This window comes from Rhinoraja longicauda, chromosome 17 (genome assembly GCF_053455715.1).
Source record: "Rhinoraja longicauda isolate Sanriku21f chromosome 17, sRhiLon1.1, whole genome shotgun sequence".
Taxonomy (NCBI): Eukaryota; Metazoa; Chordata; class Chondrichthyes; order Rajiformes; family Arhynchobatidae; genus Rhinoraja; species Rhinoraja longicauda.
In genome coordinates this window covers 13,572,624-13,598,302 of record NC_135969.1, presented here as the reverse complement: position 1 = coordinate 13,598,302, position 25,679 = coordinate 13,572,624, and the positions used below count along the sequence as shown (strand labels likewise).

At 42.2% G+C, this 25,679-nt stretch overlaps 1 protein-coding gene across 1 annotated transcript in view; it reads right to left on the bottom strand.

Moving 5' to 3' along the window:
• LOC144601770 (guanine nucleotide-binding protein G(i) subunit alpha-2) overlaps positions 1-25,679 on the bottom strand; it is a 207,272-nt gene that overhangs the window by 72,375 nt on the left and 109,218 nt on the right. Inside the window, exons 2-4 of the mRNA XM_078414165.1 lie at positions 22,661-22,703; positions 20,491-20,632; positions 8,254-8,414 (exon numbers count right to left, since the gene is read on the bottom strand). Coding sequence (XP_078270291.1) covers positions 8,254-8,414; positions 20,491-20,632; positions 22,661-22,703 — 346 coding nt within the window. The remainder of the gene's footprint in view (positions 1-8,253; positions 8,415-20,490; positions 20,633-22,660; positions 22,704-25,679) is intronic.

Sequence of the window (25,679 nt, the reverse complement as noted above, 5' to 3'; positions counted from 1 at the left end):
TACAGAGCCAGGGACGCAGTTTTGATCCTGACTACGGGTTCTGTCTGTACGAAGTTTGTACGTTCTCCCCGTGACCGCGTGGCTCTTTCCAGGAGCTCCCACACTCCAAAGATGTACAGGTTTGTAGTTAATTGGCTTTGGTAAAGATTTAAATAGTCCCTAGTGTGTAGGATAGTGCTAATGTGTGTGGGGATCACTGGTCGGCACGTACCCGGTGAGCCAAAGGGCCTGTTTATATCCAGATATCTTTGGAAAATAAAGAGCATAAGCACACGAGAATGCCACGGTAGATCAAATACGGATATTGAAAAGGTGTCCACAGCCAAGAGTTAACATAAAACTAAAGTTTAAAGTTAAAAAGTAGATCTGGCTCCTGATTACTGTAGATTGAAGATGGTGGTCAAAAGCTAGCTATGAACGTCACAAACACTGTGGGAGTGCTTCCCCGAGATAGGATGAGAGAATCAACTTTTCAAGTTGAAATCACTAAATCAAGTTTCACTGCAAGTATCCAAGTACATCATTTTGGGAAAGTAGTTACCAACATTTAACATAAGAGAAACCACTATTTGGATAAGCGGTGACCCAACAGTTTGCATGTAAATACTTAGAACCTTAGCTCACGATAAAATCTTGAAGCACAGAATTATGCACACAGGGCTACTGTGGACAATAACCCTCAAGAAAGATGCACTGGCTTAGGAGCAAAGGCTTGGTTGTAGAAACAGATTGTAAGACCGAGAGGTTGATATCTTTTGGTTCCAAATGGTTTATGGGATTCAACATAAATTATTACAGGAAAATGATCGCCATATACAAGAATTTGGAATAGAGGGCATAATCGGGAAGTAACCTATACAGAAAATATGGCACAAATTGAAACCTTCTTAAATTCCACCCTTCCTCATCCCGAACTGCAGATCCTTCATACTTCCATTCACGATGAACTTAGTTTGAAATATGTAGCAGAATAAGGACCAATTTCACCAAACCTTCCGTAGGTTACAAATTCAGGAAAACTGAAAAAATCTTTCCATGCATATCTTCAAGCACATCTTCCTCTGAGTGATACATTTTCCCAACAACCTGCCATTCGTTTAAACTGGAATGTAAAGTTGAAGACCAAGTAGACCATCACACTGGAGCACATTATTCAATTGTCACTGGAAAAACCAAGAAGTATAAATTATTATATTGCACAATGCAGCAGAATTGGTCCATGCTATATTCTGCAAAGCAGATTGAAACGTAATCCCATTGAAACTCAAGACTCTTGTGGAAAAGTATTGAAGTCTTGGAGCCAGCCCTTTACTCAATTAGGATAAATTGTAAGTGACCAGCTTAGTATAACAAGCTATCAATGGGCCCCAAAGCCTCAGCGGCAGACAGAAGAGCAGGCAATTGCCATGATAATAAGGTATAATTAGAGGCCTAACTAAAGACAGATGAGTAGCTAAATGAAAGGCTTGGGCATTGGACCCATGTTGTGATAAGACCATTGCATCAATTGTCAATGCCTCTTTCCTTTGTGCCTCGCTGGCTCAGTACCAATAATTATAAAGCCACATTGCTTAAGTGGCAAAAGGAAGATGATACTTTGGCAGCCAATGGTCCATCTGCAACTTAATGCAATGGTCCATCTTGCATTCAAGAGAGAGCTAGATAGAGCTCTTAAGGATGGCGGAGTCAGGGGGTATGGGGAGAAGGCAGGAACGGGGTACTGATTGAGAATGATCAGCCGTGATCACATTGAATGACCTGGTCTGGACTGTTCCCGTGATACCGTCTAACTGGAGAACAGAAGGAATAACGAAATGATTCTTGGAAACAGGATTTATATCCTTATTTTCTAGGATTTACATATTTGAATAAAGGCAAGTATCATCTTCCAGAGACAAGACACTGCAGATGCTGCAATCTGAAGTAACAAACTGCCAAAAGGAAAATAAAAGTGACGAAGAAACTCAGCAGGTCAGGCAGCATCTGTGGAAGGAAATAGTCAATGTTTCAGAGATCCTTCATATGGGCAGAAGGGTTTTGACCCAAAACATTGACTATTCTTTCTCCATACAGATGTTGCTCAACCCACCGAGGTGCTTAGCAAAGATGGACACAAAGTACTGGGATAACTCAATGGGTCAGGCAGCATCTCTGTAATTTGCTCAGCAAATTGTTCGTTATACATTTCATCAGTTGTCAGCAGAGCGTCTTTCAGGCAAATGTGAATGTGGCACAACAAAAAGCCATCTGATACAAAAGCTCCAACTTGAGAAGGCAAAGTGTTAATCACTGACACAAGACACCTCTTATAAAAAGCACAGTGCTATTTTGCAACACTGTTCAATCAATACAAAGTGCTGTCCTACCCTTTTCACAGCCAATTTCTCAACATTATCACAGCTCAAAATTGAACTATTGAACTGCTTATCATCACAGCTCATTAACCAGTTTATCATAGGAGCAATTACACACTACAAACTGCCCACAAAAGTACCAACCATTTCCAACAATTATTACATATGTGCTCACCGCCCCCGAAAGTGAAGGTGCAAAAACAAAGAATCAAAAAGATGGCAGTGCAGAACTTTGCTATACCAACGGGCTGCTGAGGTGGGACATTCTCACGTTGTGACAGATCGTAACAGCCAACTATAAAATGAGGTGAGAGCTGTTAAAACTATGGCTTGGCAACCCAACTAATCATTGACACTGGTGTATAACTTCCAAACTCTGACTGGAAGTTTTCTTACAACTGTACGCTGGTATGACTCATGCATCAATTATAACAATCTAATTACTTCTCATCTGAAATGACGAAGGAGAGCAATCACTCAAAAAAGGTCAATGTTACTGAAAATTTATGAAAGAAGAGGTATCCATTTGTCCCTGTCTGTGGTAATTGCAAACAAACTTTTATAATGTAACTTGACCCTCAGCACTAGGTCAGTAGTTCTTAAGTTTATATGTATATGTGTGTATATACAGGTCCACTGCTGATTTTCCGGCACCCTTTGTTCCAGAGACTTTTTGGATTTTCCTTTTTTCGGACAAAACAGTGGTCAAGGACTCCGAAAAGAGTCCAACGGCACCAGAACGATCTGTCCAGGCTGCCCAGGGGCCAAGATAATGGCCCACAAAGTCGGCTGCAGAAGTCAGCTATGGAATTGGATCTGCTGGCCCTAGCCGGGCCAGAGTTCCAGAGCCCTGGCCACAGGGGACAGATTCGACCCGCTGATCGGCCGCGAAAGTCAGCTCTGGGAAAGGAACTGTCAGCTCTGGCCGTGCCGGAATTCCAGAGCCCTGGCCGCAGGGGGGAAATTCAACCCCCCCCAATCAACATGGATGTCCTGATGACATGAAGATTGCCAAGGGACCTGAGAGGCAACAGAGAGTGATGCATACATGGGAAGAGCTGCCATAGAGGTGGGTACAATTACAACATTTAAGACACTTGGGCATGTGTATGGTTAGGAACAATTTGGAGGGATATGGGCCAAGCACAAGCAATTGGGACCAGCTCTTTTAGACAAACTGGTTGGCATAAATAAATTGCGGTGAAGGGCCCATTTCTGGGCTGTGGAGCTCTATGACTATGAACCCATCCACTACAGAAAAGCGGTCGGTCTCTGCTGCCTGCTAGGCCAAGGCCATCAGGTACATAGGTTCAGCAATCATACCTACATTTTGTGTGGCACACCATCATACCTTGGAAGCAAAACAATCTCTTATTTGTCAATCACCATTCTGGAACACGTTAACAAAAAGTAGTCGCGGCACCTCACTCAGAGGACTGCCGCAGTTCAAGAACACCATCACCACATTCCTGGTGCAAAGAGGATAGCAACACCAAAGTCAAATTATTGGACCAGCTGTAACAGCACCCGTGGACATTTATCTCTAAGCCTACTCGCTATTGATTTTTCCCAACAAAACTCTTCAGCAGATAACTCGCTGGAATATTTTTCTTGGAGCTAAATTTATTTAAAAGGCTACAATACAAATGCAAAATACTGTTAATGCCGGAAATCTGAAAAGAAAACAAAATGCTGGACACAGTGGGCTTTTGTGAAGAAAGTACAGGGGTGGTATTGATTCCTTGAATATCGAAGACCCGGGGATGATGTTTTGTTAATTCAGATAATTCGGAGAAATTCACCCTCTCGTGGAAAGCCCAGTACAAAAGGGCTTAACCTTCAAGTTAGGGCTTGGCTATCCAACTATGTGTTGCGATCGAATTGGGCAGAGTATAAACTTTAATAATACATTCAGAATTAACAGCAAGGCAAGAAAATCTATTTTATATTGCCATACACATCCTTTATATTATGCTACAAACTGCATGTTTGCAGATATGACGCATAATATAGAAGACATTTTACACCAGGTATACTACTAAATAGAAGGGGGCTAAGGTACGTACAATTGTCCAAGGGATGTTTTTTTTTTTTTGCTTCTTATATTTACTTTTTATAGTATGATCAGATAAAACATTTTACTATACAGATGACACAATCACATTGCCATTACAGCACATTATGCTCATTAAAATGAGGTCAACTTTATATTACCTCGCATATCAACCAATTGGTTCGTATGCGAGCATCATTCTAAGACAGTAACATATGTCTGTAATCATGGGTGCCTCTCAATGGAAAATTGCTGTTTGTTAAGTGGAATTAGAAACCTATTCTGGCATAAACAGGATAATTTACTGTGAATTACTGTGTCCTACTTATGACTCGTACAGAGCCGCTGTTACCTGGATACTCAGCAGCAAATAACACTATTGTTTCATTTAAATCATCAGTACTTTATATTCACAATGCTGTCCGCATCAGAGCACCAAGTTTGGGCTTCAAAATAACACAAGTTGCTGATAAAGTCTACCCTCAGGAAAGTGAATCAACACAAATTAAAAAAATTGGTCCCTTGACCCTCAAACAGATTGAGATGAAAAGATGGGGAAAGCCCCAATTTAAGCTCTTCTCTCCACCCAAACCCCTGCCTGGCAAGGTATTCCTCAATAGTAATGAAGGCTCTGTGATGCACCACATGGCGGCAGAAGGCACCCGGGATGTGCCACAGAGCTGAATGACCGGTGGGCTGCCGAGAGCGACCAGGCGGGTGGGCCGCCAAGAAGCGAGAGGGACCCGACGTGCTGCACCGCCAAGAACTGAGAGGGACCCGGCAGGGGGCCGCACCGCCAACAACTGAGGGACCCGACGTGCTGCACCGCCAACAACTGAGGGACCCGGCAGGGGACCGCACCACCAACAACTGAGGGACCCGACAGGGGACCGCACCGCCAACAACTGAGGGACCCGACGTGCTGCACCGCCAACAACTGAGGGACCCAGCAGGGGTCCGCACCGTCAACAACTGAGGGACCCAGCAGGGAACCGCACCGCCAACAACTGAGGGACCCAGCAGGGGACCACACCGCCAACAACTGAGGGACCCGGCAGGGGACCACACCGCCAACAACTGAGGGACCCGACGTGCTGCACCGCCAACAACTGAGGGACCCAGCAGGGGTCCGCACCGCCAACAACTGAGGGACCCGGCAGGGGACTGCACCGCCAACAACTGAGGGACCCAGCAGGGGACCACACCGCCAACAACTGAGGGACCCGGCAGGGAGCCGCACGGCCAACAACTGAGGGACCCGGTAGGGGACCGCACCGCCAACAACTGAGGGACCCGACGTGCTGCACCGCCAACAACTGAGGGAACCAGCAGGGGACCGCACCGCCAACAACTGAGGGACCCGGCAGGGAGCCGCATGGCCAACAACTGAGGGACCCGGTAGGGGACCGCACCGCCAACAACTGAGGGACCCGGCAGGGGACCGCACCGCCAACAACTGAGGGACCCGACAGGGAGCCGCCGAGAACCGAGAGAGACCTGGCGTGCCGCACCAAGAACTAAGAGGGACCCGGCAGGGAGCTGCCAAGATCCGAGAGTTACCCTGCAGGGGGCCGCCTGTGGCCATGTGCAGCAGCACGCCTGGTTCGTCGCTGCGAGACCATAAGACTAAGAAGTCGGCGCCAGAAATGTGGCGCCTCTGTGTACTGCCTCGATGAAGTCTGTTTACGATATCACCGGATTGCAATAAAAAACAAAGCATTTCACCGTAGCTAGGTACACGTATCAAAGTATCATTGAATCATTGCTTATTAGTACCACTGCAGAAAGGCCATAAAATAATATTTTCAGTGGCAAATGGGGGAAACAATAAGCTCATTTAAACAGTATAGTGGGACAGATGGCTGAATTTATGCTTCATTAATTCTGCATGGAAAACTACCAGTGATGGTGGCAGTGCATCGTCCATTGTGCAGATGAAAACTCCGCGCAAAACCAGAACCAGTCACCAGCCAGCCAATTCTCTGACTTCAAGGCAGTGATCCAGGTGGTGTAACGAAGCTGGGTTTATGTATCATGCCCTGTGGAACATTTGTACATTCTAATGCACATTGCCAAGTCTCAGCAGAATGCTGGACACTCATGCTCATAATTACTACAGAACAAGTTTATAATATATATTTTTTAAATGATGTACAAGCGGCTCAGGTGATGCATGTCGCACTGATGAGAGAGTGGAGAAGAAAGGGAGAGTCATGCTCGTACAAACCTCCTTAAATGGCTTAATTACAAGGCAGGCAAAGTATCCCTACCAAACTAAAGCGAGGAGATAAAGTCATGTAACAATTTAGCCATCTTATTGACCTGATCTTATTCTAAAGTCCCATAGCTAAAAGGAAAACAGAGGTATAAGCTTTTTGCAGACGACATTTGAACAACACAACCTTGCGTCTACAGCCTTGGGTAAAATCACAAAACAGACTGCTTTCTAGGAATACAACCCCTCATGACACGGGGGGGGGGGGGGGGGGGGGGGGGCATTGCAACATGGACGACTGCCACTCTTCACAATACGAATCATTCTTCAGGTTCAAGTGGTTAACCTTGCTGCAATTGCCGGCCATGCATTGTTTATTGCACTTTATCTGAGCATTTTCGTTTCTCAGAATTGGTTTGAATATGGATTGCTGATCTCACCTGTCACCCTCGACACCATGCTCAAACAAGCTACTCATCTCCTTCATTCCAAGTGATATATATTGCTGGAGAATAATACAACACCTCACTCAAATGCTTCTTTATGAAAGCCCAGGTGGTGAAAGTAAGCAGGTCTTCAGCCGAGACAGACGCAAAGTGCTGGAGTAAATTCAGTGGGAAAGGCAGCAACTCTGGACAGAATAGGTGATGATTCAGGTCGATACCCTTCTTCAGACTGAGAGTCAGTGGAGAGGGAATCGAGAGAGATATAGAAGGGTAAGGTGTGAAAATGACAGATCAATGCAGACGATGCCAAGGAAGTGTTGAATGGTTCATTGTTAGCTGAGGGGAAGGTGAGAAGAAGGCATACAATCAGTAAATTAATCAGGACAATGAAACTAGCTGGAAAACTTGGTAGGGGAGGGATGGAGACAAAGCAAGGATTACTTGAAGTGAGAGAAATCAATATTCATACCGCTGGAGCCCAAATTTGTAAGGAGGCCAAATGAAAAATTAGACGTTGTTCCTCTGGATTTGCATTGGGCCTCACTATGACAGTGGAGGAGGCACAGGACAGAAAGTCAGTACGAGAATGGGAGGGGGAGTTAAAGCGCTTAGCAACCATGAGATCGCGTTGGCCTAGACGGACTAAGCTGAGGTGTTCAGTGAAACGATCGCCGAGCCTGCTTGTGGACTCAGCTGAGACAGCTGCCGTGTCCCTTCATTGTAATTTTCAACTAGATCCAATGGAAATCAACCCAGAGGAAGAATATCAGCCAACATCAAAAATATACTTGCCAGAAATATACTTGCCTACCTTAACCATCATGTTGTTTAGCATCCAAAACGCATCATACACTGCTTTGACAAAACCTTTTAATTAGCAATCAGCTGTTTGTCAGCTTTTGTCCATCTCTATGGTACAAGCCTAACAAAAGCCTTCCCCATCTTAGATGCAAAGAAAGCATTGATGCCTTTGCACATGTAGAGGAAATTTTAACTACTATTAAGTACACCAGTTTCAGAATCCTGAAAATGTGTAACTGAAATTCACAGCCAGAATTTATAAAGAAATCAAGTCTCTGTTCAAACCATTCAGTTAAAAGTTATAAGCCTCCCAAAAGGCTGCTGATAGTGGTTAAATCTGTGGGAACCCAACAAGGAGGAAAAGGAAAAGATTTTATGACTTACTATGCAGCAGAGTCATTAAGTTGGTATTCCCTGGATCGACCAAAACAAGCCCGAACTCCAGCGTCACCCCAAAGCCTCCTGATCACATTTGCCAGGTCTTCAGGCAAGATACCCTGCTCCTCTGCTGTCCCAGACAATGCAAACAACTGACGGGCATCATCCTGCAGAAAGAAAAGCAACAAACATTACAAATGTTCCTGTTATTATCAATTGTTATGGGTTTCCTCAAGTAGACTACACTACACCTCATTTGTTGACATCCCAACATACTCCCATTTTATTATACAATAGTGTGTGTGTGTGTGTGTGTGTGTGTGTGTGTGCGCGCGCGCGCGTGCGTGCATGTGCCCGCGCGCAGTATACTATATATTACTTCTGATTATAATATGGGATATGTACATACATTGGTTCCTACGGATGCCAGAACTAGTTTTCCTCTCTACTTTTAATAATTGGTCTTTCTCAATAATTGGTCTATATTATTTTGATGTCATTCACGAACATACTGTGAGAGGGACGAGATTTAATAGGAACCCAATGGTTAACGTTTTCCACTCCGGAATAAGCTGCCAAAGAAAACTGCATTTGAAAGACACTTGTACAGGTACATGAATAAAGATTTGGCCCAAATGCGAGCTGATGGGACTAGCTCAAGTTGGGTCATCTTGGTTGACATGGATGAGTTGAGCCAAAGGGCCAGTTTCCGTGCTGTATGACTCTGTATGGCTACCAGATGATTCTTTTGTACATTCCAACTTACAGACAAAATTGATTTATCAACATCTGTAAAAACAAAACCCATTTGGTTCTTGGGGACAACCTGTATGCAAACGTATCTTCCTCTCCCCAAACAGCCTCAAATACACTTATTTTCCCAAGATCATCTTGAAATGCTAGAGCATTCAGAAAAAAAGAGCCACAACCAAGCATCCTAAATCAAGAACTGCTCAGCCATTTGAAGATAGGATTGCTCCACCAAGTGGAATCAAGGGATATGGGGAGAAGGCAGGCACGGGTTATCGATTGGAGACGATCAGCCATGATCACAATAAATGGCGGTGCTAGCTCGAAGGGCCAAATGGCCTCCTCCTGCACCTATTTTCTATGTTTCTATGTAACATTGATGCTTTAATCTCAAATAATGGTGCATCCTAACAATGCCATGATCTTCAGTACATCAGACATTTTCTTGATCTCAGTGTGACTGTCAATTTAACTAGCAATTGAGACAAATTATGAACCTTGGTGCTGTATCTGACATTCAATCTCTCCAGAAACTAAATTCTGATTGTTCAATCTGATTTCCACTGTCTTTAATAGACAATGGGGAAACGTGCAATATCGCAGTCAAATTTTGTGTGCAATTCCGGACAAAATATTGAAGCTCCCTGCTTAAGAGACAAGTGTAAACATGAAGAAACACACTCCATTACATTTAACAGCAAGAATTGTTATTTATTCTGGGATTATTAAACCATTGACTATTTTCTCCCTTTCATCGACATTTTTTGTAAAGCGATCGTGAAAGAAAGAGATTTTGGTCATTCCAGTTACTGCAGATGTTAGCAGATATCTAACAGAATTAGTGACATCAAACCACACCAGGAAGTCAATTTTTTTAAATTCTCATCAAGGGTACACACCCAGAACATGACCTGTTTTGCCCTTTTACCGGCTGGCAGTATGCTTTGTGCATTTTATGGCACAATGTTTTTAGCAGTTTGTTCTTATTTTGTAAGCAGCAATTCAACTAAAATGTACTTTGACTTCGACAAATGAACTCTACTTCATAAATTTGTCAAGCTTACTTTACATAATAGTTACACAAAATGTCACGCCTGAAAGTCTAAACTCCCCAAGAGATTTCTCAAACATTTTTACCGTTTGGAAACCTGGCACTAGATTTGATTCAGGTCATGTGCCCTTTGTTCTGAAAAGATTTGCTGTGCAGGAGATTCAGCCAACATCACATTCTTTTGCATACACCCCAGATTTGACCATGGTTTTGCACGGGGAACTGGTATTTCCAACTTCACTATATTCAGAATAAGATCAGGCAACCTTAATAATAGAATAAAAGAAAAATAGAACTCAAAAATATTCTATCTTCAGTCATGTTTTGCATTCAGGAGCATTGCTAATTTCCAACTGTACCCAATCTCCTAGGAACCTTACCAATAATTTTGTTCAATTAGAATGGGATGGCGAGACTGTCACATGAGGAACGATTGGAAAGACTGGGCTTTTATTCACTGGAGTTTAGAAGGATGAGTCAAGTCAAGTCAAGTCAAGTCAAATTTATTTGTCACATACACATACTCGATGTGCAGTGAAATGAAAGTGGCAATGCCTGCGGGTTGTGCACAAAAATAATTACAGTTACAGCATATAAATAAAGTTAATAAGTTACTAAAACATAGCACAAAAAGTGCCGACAAAAATTTAGTCTCTGGGGTTATCAAAGTTGACAGTCCTGATGGCCTGTGGGAAGAAGCTCCGTCTCATCCTCTCCGTTTTCACAGCGTGACAGCGGAGGCGTTTGCCTGACCGTAGCATCTGGAACAGTCCGTTACTGGGGTGGCAGGGGTCCCTCATGATCTTGCTTGCTCTGGATCTGCACCTCCTGATGTATAGGTCCTGCAGGGGGACGAGTGTAGTTCCCATGGTGCGTTCTGCCGAACGCACTACTCTCTGCAGGGCCATCCTGTCCTGGGCAGAGCTGTTCCCAAACCAGACTGTAATGTTGCCGGACAGGATGCTCTCTACAGCCCCAGAGTAGAAGCAATGAAGGATCCTCAGCGACACTCTGAATTTCCTCAGTTGTCTAAGGTGGTAAAGGCGCTGCTTAGCCTTACCCACCAGTGCGGCAATGTGCGTTGCCCACGTCAGATCCTCTGCGATGCGGACTCCCAAGTATTTGAAACTGCTCACCCTATCCACAATAGACCCATTTATCTCCAGTGGCGTGTACGTCCTTGGATGTTTAGCCCTTCTGAAGTCCACAATCAGCTCCTTTGTTTTAGTGACATTCAAGAGGAGGCTATTGTCCTGACACCAGAGTGCCAGATCAGCCACCTCCTCCCGGTAGGCCTTCTCATCGTTGTTGGAGATCCGGCCCACCACCACAGTGTCATCAGCAAACTTGATGATGGAGTTTGAGCTGAACCTGGCCCTACAGTCATGTGTGTACAGGGAGTACAGTAGGGGGCTAAGGACGCAGCCCTGGGGGGATCCTATGTTCAGGGTGAGGGAGCTAGATGTGTGTTCCCCCATCCTGACCACTTGGGGCCTGGCAGTGAGACGTATAAAATTATAAAAGAACTGGACAAGCTAGATGCAGGAAAAATGTTTGTTCGGGGAGTCCAGAACCAGGGGCCACAGTCTAAGAATATAAGGGGAGGCCGTTTAAAACTGAGATGAGAAGAAACGTCTTCATCCAGAGACTTGTGAATTTGTGGAATTCTCTGCCACTGAAGGCAGTGGAGGCCAATTCACTGGATGAATTTAAAAGAGAGTTAGATAGAGCTCCAGGGGCCAGTAGAATCAAGGGATATGGGGAGAAGGCAGCCACAGGTTACTGATTGTGGATGATCAGCCATGATCACAATGAATGGTAGTGCTGGCTCAAAGGGCCTAATGGCCTCCTCCTGCACCTATTTTCTATGTTTCTATGACCAAGCACCCTTGCCATTTAGAAGTTAAACACAAATGAATTTAAATCCACAGTGGCACTGCAATGCTGCATGGGAAACAAATGTTAGGGGAAAAAAGACACAAAAGACCACTGAACTATTGAAGTAGCGTGCATTATGGGTAATTGGAGCAGTTAAAATGCTATCCCTCATGAATCGCAAATATCAGCAGCTTTTGAACAAGTTAGCCAAATGCATTCTGGTTTTTATTAAATCATTTGACTTCACTTTTCACTCATTAAGGTGAGAAAATAATTTCAGAATGGTTTAACAGCCACAGTGAGGATAAATATAATCCTCCTAAGCCAGCTTGGATTTTAATAGCGCCCTAGGCAATTAGTCAGCCATATTTCAAATGCGGTCTACGTCTGCTATTAGAATAATTGCTGGATATTATTTTGTCGTTGTACTCAAGCAAAATAAAACAATACATGAGACAGGTAACGCCAATCTCAAAGTTCATAAGGTATGCTGAAACAGAGCTCTCTCTGGGTAAATGGGGCAGAGAATGTTTTAGAGAGTGATTGGTAAAGTGGCAAAGTACGAGAGATCCTGGAATTGATAAATTGAATAAATGAATTCAAAGCAAGGAATTTAGCCAAATTTCTGTGTAATACTGTTTCAGCCACAGGTGAATTCTAGGTAACACTTTAGCAAGGAGTTGAAGGTACTAACAAAGGTGCAGTAACTATTTCTCACATGCTCTTAAGACAAAGGAGGCCAATCAACCCACTGTGTCTATACTGGTTCTCAGAACAATCCCACTAAGTTCCCTTAACCCAGCTTCTCTCATGTCTGATTCTCCTCTCAACCACAGGCACTAGAATTTACCTAAGTAAATTGGTTGTCAGAATAAGGGCAGCATGGTAGGGCAATGGTAGAGCTGCTGCCTTACAGCGCCAGGTTTGATCCTGACTACGGGTGCTGTCTGGAGGGAGTTTGTACGTTCTCCCTGTGACCTGCATGGGTTTTCTCCGAAATCAGCTTCTTCTACCCACACTCCAAAGATGCACAGGTTTGTAGGTTAATGGGCTTGGCATAAATGTAAAGTGTTCCTAGTGTGTGTAGGATAGTGTTAGTGGATGGAGATCGCTGGTCAGCAGACTCGGTGGGCCGAAGGGCCTGTTTCCGCACTGTATCTCTAAAACTAAAAAAATGGAATTTTATATTCGAGGATGAGGGATGGAGGTCCAGGGATCCCCAAATCAGAAATGCCGATTCCATTTAATCTTTAAATATAAGGATTTTAAAAGAGCTGGCGATAGGTTGTGTTCCTGTCACTCACATTAATGTGCGATGAGTTTGGAACGGGAGGACACAGGAGAAAACCATGCAGTTACAGGGAGTACGTGCAAACTGCACATAGATAGGACCCAAGGTCAGGATCGAATCTGGGTCTCCCAGTGAGACAACCGTACAGACGGAAGCATCGCTGTGCCGTGCTGCTGTTCGAGGATGGGGATCCAAGGAAGAGGGTACTTGATCATGACATCAGACTGGAGAATCTGAAGTCTCTGGGGGATCTGACAGTGGAATTTAAATTATTGAAACAGTGCATCGGGTGAAGTATATTACATTGGCAGAAGGGTTCAATCTAATTGACTGGGAACAAAATTGATTGCCAAAAGAACCAAAATAGACATAAGGAAAACATTTTATACAGTGAGTGGTTCAAGTCTGGAATGCACTGCCAGTAATAGAGCAGAGGCTGTTTCAACTGTAGCACTCAGAAGGGAACTGGATAATTATCTTAAAGAATTTACAAGGCTTTGGAAGATGAACTAGTTGATTGTTCTTATACAGAGTTGGAATGGATTCAACAAAATGCATGCCTTTTTCCGCGCCATAACCTTTGAGGGTACCTCCAAAGTGTACTTAAATTTGAAAAAAAAAGTTTCTTAATACTTATCGATTGGTTGCCAGAGAACCAATACTTATTACCAAATACTAAATTTTACAACTTGCAGCACACACACAATCACAGGTTGTCAAGGGATCAGGGAGCATCTATGGAGAGAGAAACGTTAATCTTTCAGGTTGATTTGATTGAAACGTTATCTGAAATTGGTTTCTTGCTCCAGAGATACTGCTCAACTTAATTTTTCCAGCATTTTCTGTTGTGGTATCAGACTTCAGGCAATGGCAGAATTTTTATTTGATTTTGTTCAAAGATTTCTCAACCCTACAAAATATCAATAATTGATCAGATTTGCTAATATAAAACAGGACCCAAGCACCCATGATGCTGACATGGCTTAGGGTAATGTTGTTAGAAACCCCAGTCTCACTAATTGGGTGCATTAAGTTTTGAACGACCAAAGTCAATACAAAATCAAAACATTGCAAAAACTGAAAAACAAAGATAAAAACTGAAAACACGAGAAGTACCTAAATCAGATGGCATCTGTGGAAAGAGGATACATAGATACATAGACAATAGGTGCAGGAGTAGGCCATTCGGCCCTTCGAGCCAGCACCTCAATTCAATGTGATCATGGCTGATCATCCACAATCAGTACCCCGTTCCTGCCTTCTCCCATACCCCTTGATTCCGCTAGCTCTAAGAGCGCTATCTAACTCTCTTTTGAATGCATCCGGTGAATCGGCTTCCACTGCCTTCTGAGGCAGAGAATTCCACAAATTCACAACTCTCCGTGTGAAAAAGGTTTTCCTCATCTCAGTTCTAAATGGCCTACCCCTTATTCTTAAACTGTGGCCCCTGGTTCTGGACTTCCCCAACATCGGGAACATGTTTCCTGCATCTAGCGTGTCCAATCCCTTAATAATTTTATATGTTTCTATAAGATCCCCTCTCATCCTTCCAAAATTCCAGTGAATACAAGCCCAGTCGCTCCATTCTTTCATCATATGACAGTCCCGCCATCCCGGGAATTAATCTTGTGAACCTACGCTGCACTCCCTCAATGGCAAGAATGTCCTTCCTCAAATTAGGAGACCAAAACTGCAAACAATACTCCAGGTGTGGTCTCACCAGGGCCCTGTACAACTGCAGAAAGACCTCTTTGGTCTTATACTCAACTCCTCTCTTTATGATGGCCAACATGCCATTAGCTTTCTTCACTGCCTGTTGTACTTGTATGCTTACTTTCAGTGACTGATGTACTAGGACACCCAGGTCTCGTTGTACTTCCCCTTTTCCTAACCTGACACCATTCAGATAATAATCTGCCTTCCCGTTCTTGTCTCCAAAGATAACCTCACATTTATCCACATTATACTGCATCTGCCATGCATCTGCCCCCTCACCCAACCTGTCCAAGTCACTCTGCATCCTCATAGCATCCTCTTCACTGCTCACAGCCACCCAGCTTTGTGTCATCTGCAAATTTGTTAATGTTACTTTTAATTCCTTCATCTAAATCATTAATGTATATTGTAAATAGCTGCAGTCCCAGCACCGAGCCTTGCGGCACCCCACTAGTCACTGCCTGCCATTCTGAAAAGGACCCGTTAATCCCTACTTTTTGTTTCCTGTCTGCCAACCAATTTTCTATCCGTGTCACTACCCTACCCCCAATACCATGTGCTCTAATTTTGCCCACTAATCTCCTGTGTGGGACCTTATCAAAGGCTTTCTGAAAGTCCAGGTACACTACACCCATTGGCTCTCCCTTGTCCACAGTGACTTTTTAGGTGAAAGGCAGATTAAAGTTCAAGCTGAAATGTTATTTCCACATTCCTCAAAAATGACTGCTTCACTGTAGTTCCATAATTTCTCTGCTTTTATTTCACAAATCCAAAAATTTACAAAATAGTTAAAACTGTAGATTGCAAATGAGGTTCAAACGCACTCTGGGCTCCTTCCTAATAGTATCCTTATCTTGTAAACACGGCAGCAAAAGATTCACTGGATTTAATTCTGGGATGGGAGGGTTACTATTTAAGGAGAAATTAACTAGACGGCTGGACTTTCTTCTAGATGGAAAGGAGACAGCTAAAATGACATGCGCTGAACTAGGGATTAATCATTTATAATTGATGGGGTGAAATATCTTCACTCAGAGGTTCTGAATCTTTGGGATTCATTGTAAAGGATGTTTTGATTTTGAATTATGTTGCATGTACAAAACAAAGAATAATAGATTTTGGATTTCAGGGGATGAGGGCTGAATTGAAAAGTAAAATTGCCATGATTTGAACAAATACCATACAGGAATGAGGGACCTTGATGCTTATTGTCATATCTTTTGCTCTCAAGAGCTGGTCTTAGAAACACATAAGCAATTTGCAAATATGAAAGACAAACCTGAAAAATAACTGAACATCCCTTCACTTGCCCCATATTGGTATTTTGTTCAACGTAGCAAAAGGCAGATTTATTACTAATATTAACAATGCTTCCTTCAAGCAAACCAACCGAAGACTGGATTTCTAATTAAATATTGGGACATTATGCTACAGTTGTACAAGATGTTGCTGAGGCTGCACTTCGAGTATTGTATTCAGTTTTGGTCGCCCTGTTATTGGAAAAATGCCATTGGGCTGGAAAGAGTGTGGGGAAGATTTACGAGGATGTTGCCAGGACTCAAGGGCCTGAGCTACAGGGGGAGAGGTTGGGCAGGCTAGGACTCTGTTCCTTGGTGAGCAGGAGGCAGAGGGGTGATCTTTTAGAGGTGTATACAATCATGAATGGATTGTAAAGGGTGAATGCTGTCTTTTTCCAAGGTAGGGGATTCAAGAACAAGACGGCATAGGTTTGAGGCGAGAGGATAAAGTTTTAATAGGAATCAGAGGAGTAAGTCGGTCACTCAGAGAGTGGTGTGCATATGAAACAAGCTGCCTGAGAAAGTAGCTGAGGCAGGTACAGTAACATTAAAAAGACATTTGGACAGGTACACGGATAGCAAAGGTTTAGAGGGATATGGGCCAAATGCAGGCAAATAGGGCTAATTCAGTATGCCAACTTGGTCGGCATTGACAACTTGGCCAAAGGGTCTGTTTCCGTGCTGCGTAATTATGGCTCTGATGCAAATAAGGCAATAGTTATGAAATTATAGAAATTATTGGATAGCTGGACAGATAACATGAGTTAAATGAATTTCTTTCACAGTAATTATCTTGCAAAGATCTGCAAAAAATGACAACGCCGGCTGAAAAAAAAATTGGCACAAGGGGCAATTTACTGCTTTTGCAATCCTGCAGATCAGTCCAATCAACAGCTGTGAAAAAAAACCCAAATGTGCCTTCCAACCTCTTCAATAACAGCTTGCCATCAGAGCAAATCGAGTAATTTCTGCATCATCAGGAACTTCAGAATCATTTGCGGACTGTGCAAGATTTAGCCATTAGACACTTAACAAAGCGCAGTAAAACTGCAATGTAAAACTGCTTGCTCTATTTCCTACCAACATTTGCTTCACTTTGGTGAACTCTCAACCACGAAAGATTTCAGAATACCCAACAGAATGAAAAAAATCATGCAGTGGTAAACATATATTCCATAAAATTAATGAATTACTTAGCTTGCCATAATTACTTTAGATTTAATTGTCTCGTGACACGGAAATTATGTATTAGGAAATATCACTGCTATTTCATCCTAATATCCCTGCAAGATTTGGTGGGGGAGGGGGTGGTAGGATATGGATGGGAGAGTTTTTTTTTAAAAAGAGCAGCTGTCCACTTTACCTGACAAATTCTATCTTCATTTCAAACGGCATGATTCAACAGCGCTGGCAGATGGTTCAATCCTTCTTATTTTGTTTCCAAAGGGCTGGCACGTAAACAGAAACGGACAATTTCCTCTAGTTCATCTTCCCTCCACCACCTGACTATTCACCCACCTCGAACCTGTCTCTTGGTCAAAGACGGCCCGCCACCAACATTTCAGACCTGTACAATTCTTCAAAGACTTACACACCTTCTGTGGAAAAACCTGCCTATCAGGTCTCCTTTTAATTTTACCCCTCTCACCGTAAACCTATACCTTTTAGTTTTAGATTTTCCTACCCTGGGAAGAAGGGAGTGACTTTATCTATGCCCCACATGGTTTTATAAACCTCTAAGATCACCCTTCAGCCTCCTTTGCTCCAGGCTACCGAGTCACTCCTGACTAACTTAAACCCACCCGTCCCAGCAACATCCTCGTGAATCTTCTCTGCACTGTCTTTACTCAAATCCTTCTGTCCCAAAATAGATCATTTTCATGCTGTCTATAAAACAGAAAATGGTCATACTTTGATCATATGGCTACTTTTCTTTTGTGAGCCGTGCTAAGTGCCAGCTGGCCAGATCACGCAGAGGTAATATTCTTAAATTCTTGAACCACAGAATAAACATACATCACTCAGATATATTCACATTAACTACCAAAGAACCTGGAGGGATCTTGGGCCTACAACACTGAAGATAGAAGGTAACGAGGCCCACAATGTCTGTGCCAAACATGTTGCCAACTAAATGTATAAGAAAATAACTGCAGATGCTGGTACAAATCGATTTATTCACAAAATGCTGGAGTAACTCAGCAGGTCAAATCGATTTATTCACAAAATGCTGGAGTAACTCAGCAGGTCAATCGATTTATTCACAAAATGCTGGAGTAAGGGTCTGAAGAAGGGTCTCGACCCGAAACGTCACCCATTCCTTCTCTCCCGAGATGCTGCCTGACCTGCTGAGTTACTCCAGCATTTTGTGAATAAAAAAATGTTGCCAACTAATCTCCTCTGCCTGCACATTATCCATATCCCTTCATTCTCTGCATATCTGTGTACCTTTCTAAGAGTTTCTGAGACACCACTATCATATTTCTCCTTCCACTAACATCCCTGACAGCATGCTCCAGGCACACACCATTCAGTGCAACGACAATTTTGAAATAAACAAAAAATGCCTGAACAAAGAGCCACAAAAAATGTCAAGTGTGGAGGCATGGAATTTAGTTCAAAGATTTTTCAAAACAAATTAAATTATATCCAACAGCAAAGGCGTTTCAACTTGCAGCCTGTACTTCAGAATAAACAACTAAAGTGTGTTGTGTGTTGGCTGCAGATAGGCAGATTTGTATATGACCAAAACAATCATACAAGACCAAGCATCAATTAATGTTTGATAGCAAATACTGCAGTGATCGTTTTTTGAGAGTGTTGTTGTATAGTAATCCAGTCTTGGATCAAATGTGGCCTTCTCGTATTCCATGCTAGAAATACATTCAACAGCACTGCTGTACATGCTACATTTTAAAGAGAAGGGAGAAAATTAAACACTGTTCAGCAAGCAACAGTCAGCAAAAAAAGAGGCTGTGTGATGAACTGATCTCAGGGCCAAGATAGATCAGCAATGAGAAGGACCTCATGACTGAACTATCCTGGCGCAAACTGGAGTTGGCTTCTTTAAGAGAGTAAGAAAAGATTTGATTGAAGAACAGAAAATGATGGGAGATGCAGAAGTATTGAAAGATAACATTTCAGGCGGCACAGTGGTAGAGTTGATGCCTTACATCGCCAGAGAACTGAGTTTGATCCTGACAATGGGTGCTGTCTGTACAGAGTTTCTATGTTCTCCCTATGATCGCATGGGTTTTCTCCAGGTGCTCCAGTTTTCTCCTACATTTCAAAGACGTGCAGGTTTGTAAATTAATTGGCATCTGTAAATTGTCCCTCATGTTTAGGAAAGAACTAGTGCATGTGTGATCGCTGGTTGGCGTGAACTCGGTGGGCTGAAGGTCCTGTTTCCACGCTGTATCTCTGAACTAATCTAAAGATACAGCATGGAAACAGGCCCCCTCGGCCCACCAAGACCACACTGACCATCGATGATCTGTGCACACTAGTTCTGTCATCCCACTTTCTCATCCACCCTACACACTGGGGCAATTTACAGATGAAGCACGTTTGAATGGATTATTCATAATGCTGAGAGATTTTCATCTTAGCCTCTGCTCAAAATATTTGTAACTGCTCTGAGACATGCCTTTTTTGAAAAAAAATCTACATATTCAAGGTGTCAGTCTGCCAAAAGGCTAACAAATAAAATGGGTTTAGGGGAAAGGGGAAAAGGATCAGAGCTCAAGAGAGGGTTTTGTTTCAAACAAAGGTATGAAAGAAAGACAAAAGAAACAGAAAAGGAAGAAAATAGGAATTAATCATGCTAACATTTCAAATTTTGTCAGTAATTCTGTGTTCCAAGTTCATACCTATTCAGGAAAAGCCCACAAGGAGCACCATTATGGGTTCCATATTTATAAAAATTTAGTTAGTAAACAGGGAATCCTCATGTTACACCATTTGGGTCATGGAAATTGACCCTTACAGAATTCACTACTACCCAGAAATTTAACACCTGGAATAACATTTGCTCTCATGGAATTTATGTGGGAAAAAAGTAAATATATCAACACAGTTTGACTTTTTTCGCATCTTGCTTTTCTTGATGCATGCATAGATGACTTGGCTTTGGCTTATTGAAAACCTCACGGACCATTGGCAACTTCTGCTCCCCCTCCCCACTGCATTGCGGTTTGGGAGGGAAGAGTAGTCACTTGCACAAGAAACTTCCACTAACATAGCCTTCCGATTTTACTTACAGCTCTGCTGGAGTCTCCAAAGTCAATCTTCAGGTTTCCCATTGCTTTGATGATGGCCATTATAGACTGGATGGTGTTGCTGTACACCACAGCTTTGTACTGCCTACATTCTTCTTCCGAGTATCCATCTTCATGAATAATCCTATGAAATTCAGAAGAACAAGCCTTTGAGTCCCTGCTCTGTCACCTGTTGAACAACAGATCTGCAAAGAAAATTGTGCCCCACAAATTCACTGCTTCACATCCAAGCAATGAAGATTGAGTGACGTAGCTGGAACAAATCAAATTACAGCTTTTAATTTTAAATCATAAATTTAGATTTCAATGCCGCTCTGCACTAAAGAGGTTTCATGGAATAATTCTAGTATAAGAGCACTAAACAGGTGCTGGGAAGTACAACATGATTTTGCACGTTAACTTAAACAGGAACTGTTACTTCTATGATTGCTTCATTCTTCAGTAATCCAGTGCAAAGCAACACTCAGTTATCATTCCAAACAATATTAAAACAATACTAAAAATTCACAAGAGTTGGAAGTAAAATAGCAACATTTCTATGACTGAGCTAAGAAATATTGATGGGCTGAATTATCTTATCTGCTGATTGAGCCCTTTGGGAACTAGAGCAGACCCCACCTGTGATCCCGACACCAACCTCACAGTGTCACTGGCGCTAATCCCATGGCCTGTGCATCAACAAGTGATCCCTTTCAGCAATCCAGGCTGCACCGTGTTTTCAGATGCACGTGAATCCCTAACTAGCATGACAACTCTGGCCAACTAAAACCTTCGGGAAAGAACAACTGGGATTTAGAGCTTGTAGCATTTGCGGATCAGGGTCAAGGAAGAATGGTTGCAATGGGTGCCAGGAAAAAAACACAGCACCGAGCTTTGGTCTTGGTCGGGTTCCAGAGGGCCAGTTGGTAAACTAGTGGTCAACGTGGCTGCAAACACGTCCAAGAACCAAGGACCAAAGGAGAAAGGTATCATTGCAAATCATTTGCAGAGAGAAAAAGAAATCTGCACCTGTAATTGTGCATTCATGTCGAAAAATTTCATTATTTTGGGCCATTACTTTAATACTTTAGCCAAAGGAATACCGCATGAACATTTATATGGCTGAGTTGTATAGTCTGGAAAGAATGAATACATGAACACAATCAATGATCACTGCCTTGCATTGTTATCTCTTGCAGATATCATAAATTACAAAACTAGATCTTAATTTTGAAAACTACTTCAATGACAGCTGGTTAAAAGAAAAACTACATTGGTACAATGGAAGATGACCTCCCAGTTGGCCTGAAGGTAAATAGAGATTCTTAATCTCTTGCCTTAAACCCTTGCACAAGGCACATTTATTTTCCACTGGACTCAATCTGATTCCTTGCATCCCAGGCAGCTACTCCTTCTGCCCCTGTAGCTTTAGACTGGTCAGATTCCCCTATTTTAATGGCAGTTTGCTGTGTTGTTGAATAGTAATTTAGAATGCATGGAGGTCAACTTAAAATAGACGCTACTCTCAACCAAGTGAGGAGTCTCGCTACTGGTATTCATGGTCAGTCAAGTCTCTTACTGTAGTTTGAACTGATAATTCACAGTTGCCGCCAAAAATCACTTTTCGGCTCCTTTTGCTTCTTTCTGACTAACTCCAAGTACTCTATGCTTCTTGGTTTGTGTATTAAACTAAGATCTTGCCAAGGCTCGTCAGCATCTTGAAGCAATACTTTGATGATTATAAGCAAGCCCATCATGTTACTGAGGGTCAAATAAGTGAGACACAGTGGCGCAGAGGTAGAGGTGCTCCTTACAGCGCCAGAGACCCGGCTTCCATCCTGACTACGGGTATTGTTTGTATGGAGTTTGTATGTTCTCCCTATGACTTTTTTCTGACAGCTACGGTTTCCTCTCACATTACAAAGACCTGCAGGTTTGTAGGTTACTTGACGTCAGTAAAAATGTCCCAACTGTGTAGTATAGAACTAGTGTACGGGTGATTGCTGGTCAGCGCGGACTCGGTGGGCCAAATATTCATCTTCCACGCTGTATGTTTAAACTAATCTAAAGACCATATTACTGTCAACTGTGCAAGCACAGAACATCATTGTTGAGGGTCACAAACAGTTCATAGGCACAGGAACTCATGATTCAAACAGCAAATAATACTTACTTCATCTGTTTCACAATTGTGCTTTTCCCCGATTCTCCAGCTCCTGAGAAGAGAAAAATAATAAATTCATTTCAAAGATCTACAATTTAATCATGAAATATTGTACAGCCTGTTGAAAACCAAACTGTAGTTAACATTTAGCAGTAGGCTCCGCTTGTATTGATTGAAGAATACTTAGGAAATGATGAATTGCACTGACATAAATTAACTGTCTCCCCATTCCACATCAATGTTGAAGATCTAATTCTATTATAGATCAGATCACAATGTTAAAGATAGGGGGAAAAACGACCTGCCATAATCACAAAGGGCATCATATTTTCTTAAATTTTATGTTATAATGTGCATTTGGTAAATGGCATGCTGTCAAAATCAGTTCATTGTACGGGTGAGGAAAATTTGAGACGATTTATTGGAAATTCATGAAAATGTAATTATGGAAAAGTGGAATAATGAAATTATCTTGATAAATGAAACATTAAAGCTACCACTTTCATCCCCAAAAGTATTATAAATCTTTGCATCGGTAGCTGAATATTAGATTCTAACTGATTAATTGTTTCTTAAAAAAGCACAACACATTAATTTCTCTGTACCGTAACTGAATATCAATTCAGACAAATCAAACACCAGGTCTCACACAATACACGCTGCAAATGTTGCTTTCTATGCTGGAAAGATAATCAATGGTGAGACGTTTTCTTCTTGTTGGACAGTATCTTGGGCTGGAGGCTGACTTACTTCCCTCTAATTCTTCGAAGCTAATGACGACATGGAACTCCATTAACATGGAAGATCCATTGCAAACCAGCTAAGTCTTATCGGAGTGAGGTCTTGCTCCAATGACAAGGAAATTCATATGATTGGTGTCCAGCTTTGGCCCACCAATGTAGCACACACATGCTTGAACACAGACAAGATCATGCACTCACCTCCCCTTGAACCCCTTCCACTGATAACCTTCCTCCTTCGGCTATCCTACCCTGTCACCTTTTCCGAAGTGTCTCCCTTCTTGCTTCCTCCCTCTTCATTCACAACCTTTCTCCATTTCCTTTCCCCTTCAATTCCACTGCCCTCTCCACATTCTCTCCTCACTCTCTCTCAGAGCAAGATTGCCCATGTCAGATAGTAATCTGTGCTCTTTGGACGATGGTCCGAGTATTTGATATCCTGCCTGACCAAGGTAGATTCACCTTGCAGACTCAACAGCATCTTCCTCTGTACCAGAACAAAAGAAATATATAAGCAGGAGGAGACCACACCACCTTTCAAATGTGCTCTGCAATTAATCAAGACCATGACCAATCTTGTACCCCAGAGCCATTTTTCAACATAAATCCTATATCCATTGATTCCTTTAAAGTGCAGAAATTAATCACTCTTTGTTTTTAATGACTTAGCTCCGATATCCATCTGGAATAAAGAATTCCAAAGGTTCACCACCCTCTGAGTTAAGAAATCTATTTTCAGCCTTAAATGGCCTACCCATTATTCTGAAATGTTGTTCCTTAACCCGACTTCTCAGTCAGGAGAAACATCTTCCTTGCATCAAGTCTGTCAAACCCTTTAAGAATGTTGCATGTTTCAAATCCTTCCAAACTGTGGAGACGGCAATCATACTTTACTCAATCAATCCTCTAGTGGCAAACCTACCCTCCCAGGAACAAATCCAGTGTATATTCACTGCACACTTTTAAGTACATTCTTTCTAGCCAAGGAGACCAAAACTGTACACAATACTGCAGGTGCACTATAATGAATCCTAATTATCTTTTGTAACCCACGTTTTAATAACAATGGGGCGGCACAGTGGTGCAGAGGTTGAGTTGCTGCCTTGCAGCACCAGAGACCCAGGTTTGATCCTGACTAAGGGTGCCGTCTCTACGGAGTTTATACATTCTGTGACCACATGGGTTTTCCCTGGATGCTCCGGTTTCCTCCCACACTCCGAAGACGTGCAGGTTTGTAAGTTAATTGGCTTTGATAAATTGTCTCTCGTGTCTAGGATAGTGCCAGTGAACAGGCTGATCACCAGTCAGCGCGGACTCACTGGGCTGAAGGGCCTGTTTTCGTAATGTATCTCTAAAAACAAACTAAAATAAACTAAACTGTGTGGAAGTTGGATGTCTATTACTCCCCAAGTGACTCGTGTTAAATGTTTTACTCAGCAAAGTATGGCCTAAATGGGAAAGGCTCTCGCAAATAATAAAATCCTAACATAGCAACATTTTAATCAAGTTTACTCCTTAAATAACAGTGTACCCCAAGTTACCATGAATTGTAGTTCATACCAGTGGAGAAGACATTTTACCCCTGTTGGGACTTTCATTCTTGGGGAAATTCCTTCTTGGGTCTTAGATACATTAAAACTTTTTCCCTATATACTTTAAGTTAATAATGCAAGAGAGATCATTCTAATTTAAAAACTGTCACATCTTACTATGTTATTGTTATTTGAAGCAATGATGAAAATACAGATAAGCAGAGTGCAACTCTGGCAATCTAGTGTGCGCAAGACTTCACTAATGCCTGATTTGCATGTTTTCTGACCTATTGGATATTATTTGTGTTAATATACCAACACATTAATTATTTTCGAAAAACATGTCATACAGCATTATTATAAATTGCCCAGTGAACCAGATAGCTTAAAAGGAGCACAAAAACATTACGCAGCGAGTCAGATCCAAACCATATGGATTTCCAAATGGTTGGACTATGGATTAAAGTAATTTTACCACAGTTTAAAAAATACAACAGTTTCTACTCAAAAACAGTGTATATGTTTCTGTTAGCAAGTGGTTGTTACCTTGACTCAAAATTCCAGAAAGTAGATATTCTGTTTTTTTAAACTGTATTTTTTTTTAATGTTTTTTTAATTTATTTTTTATTAATTAATTACAGTGCATATAACAACAACAACAGTAAACCCCATCCCTCCCCTTCCCTACATAATCATGAAAACAAACAAACAAAAACAGACAAATAAATAATCCAAAAAAAATTTAAACATAACTCC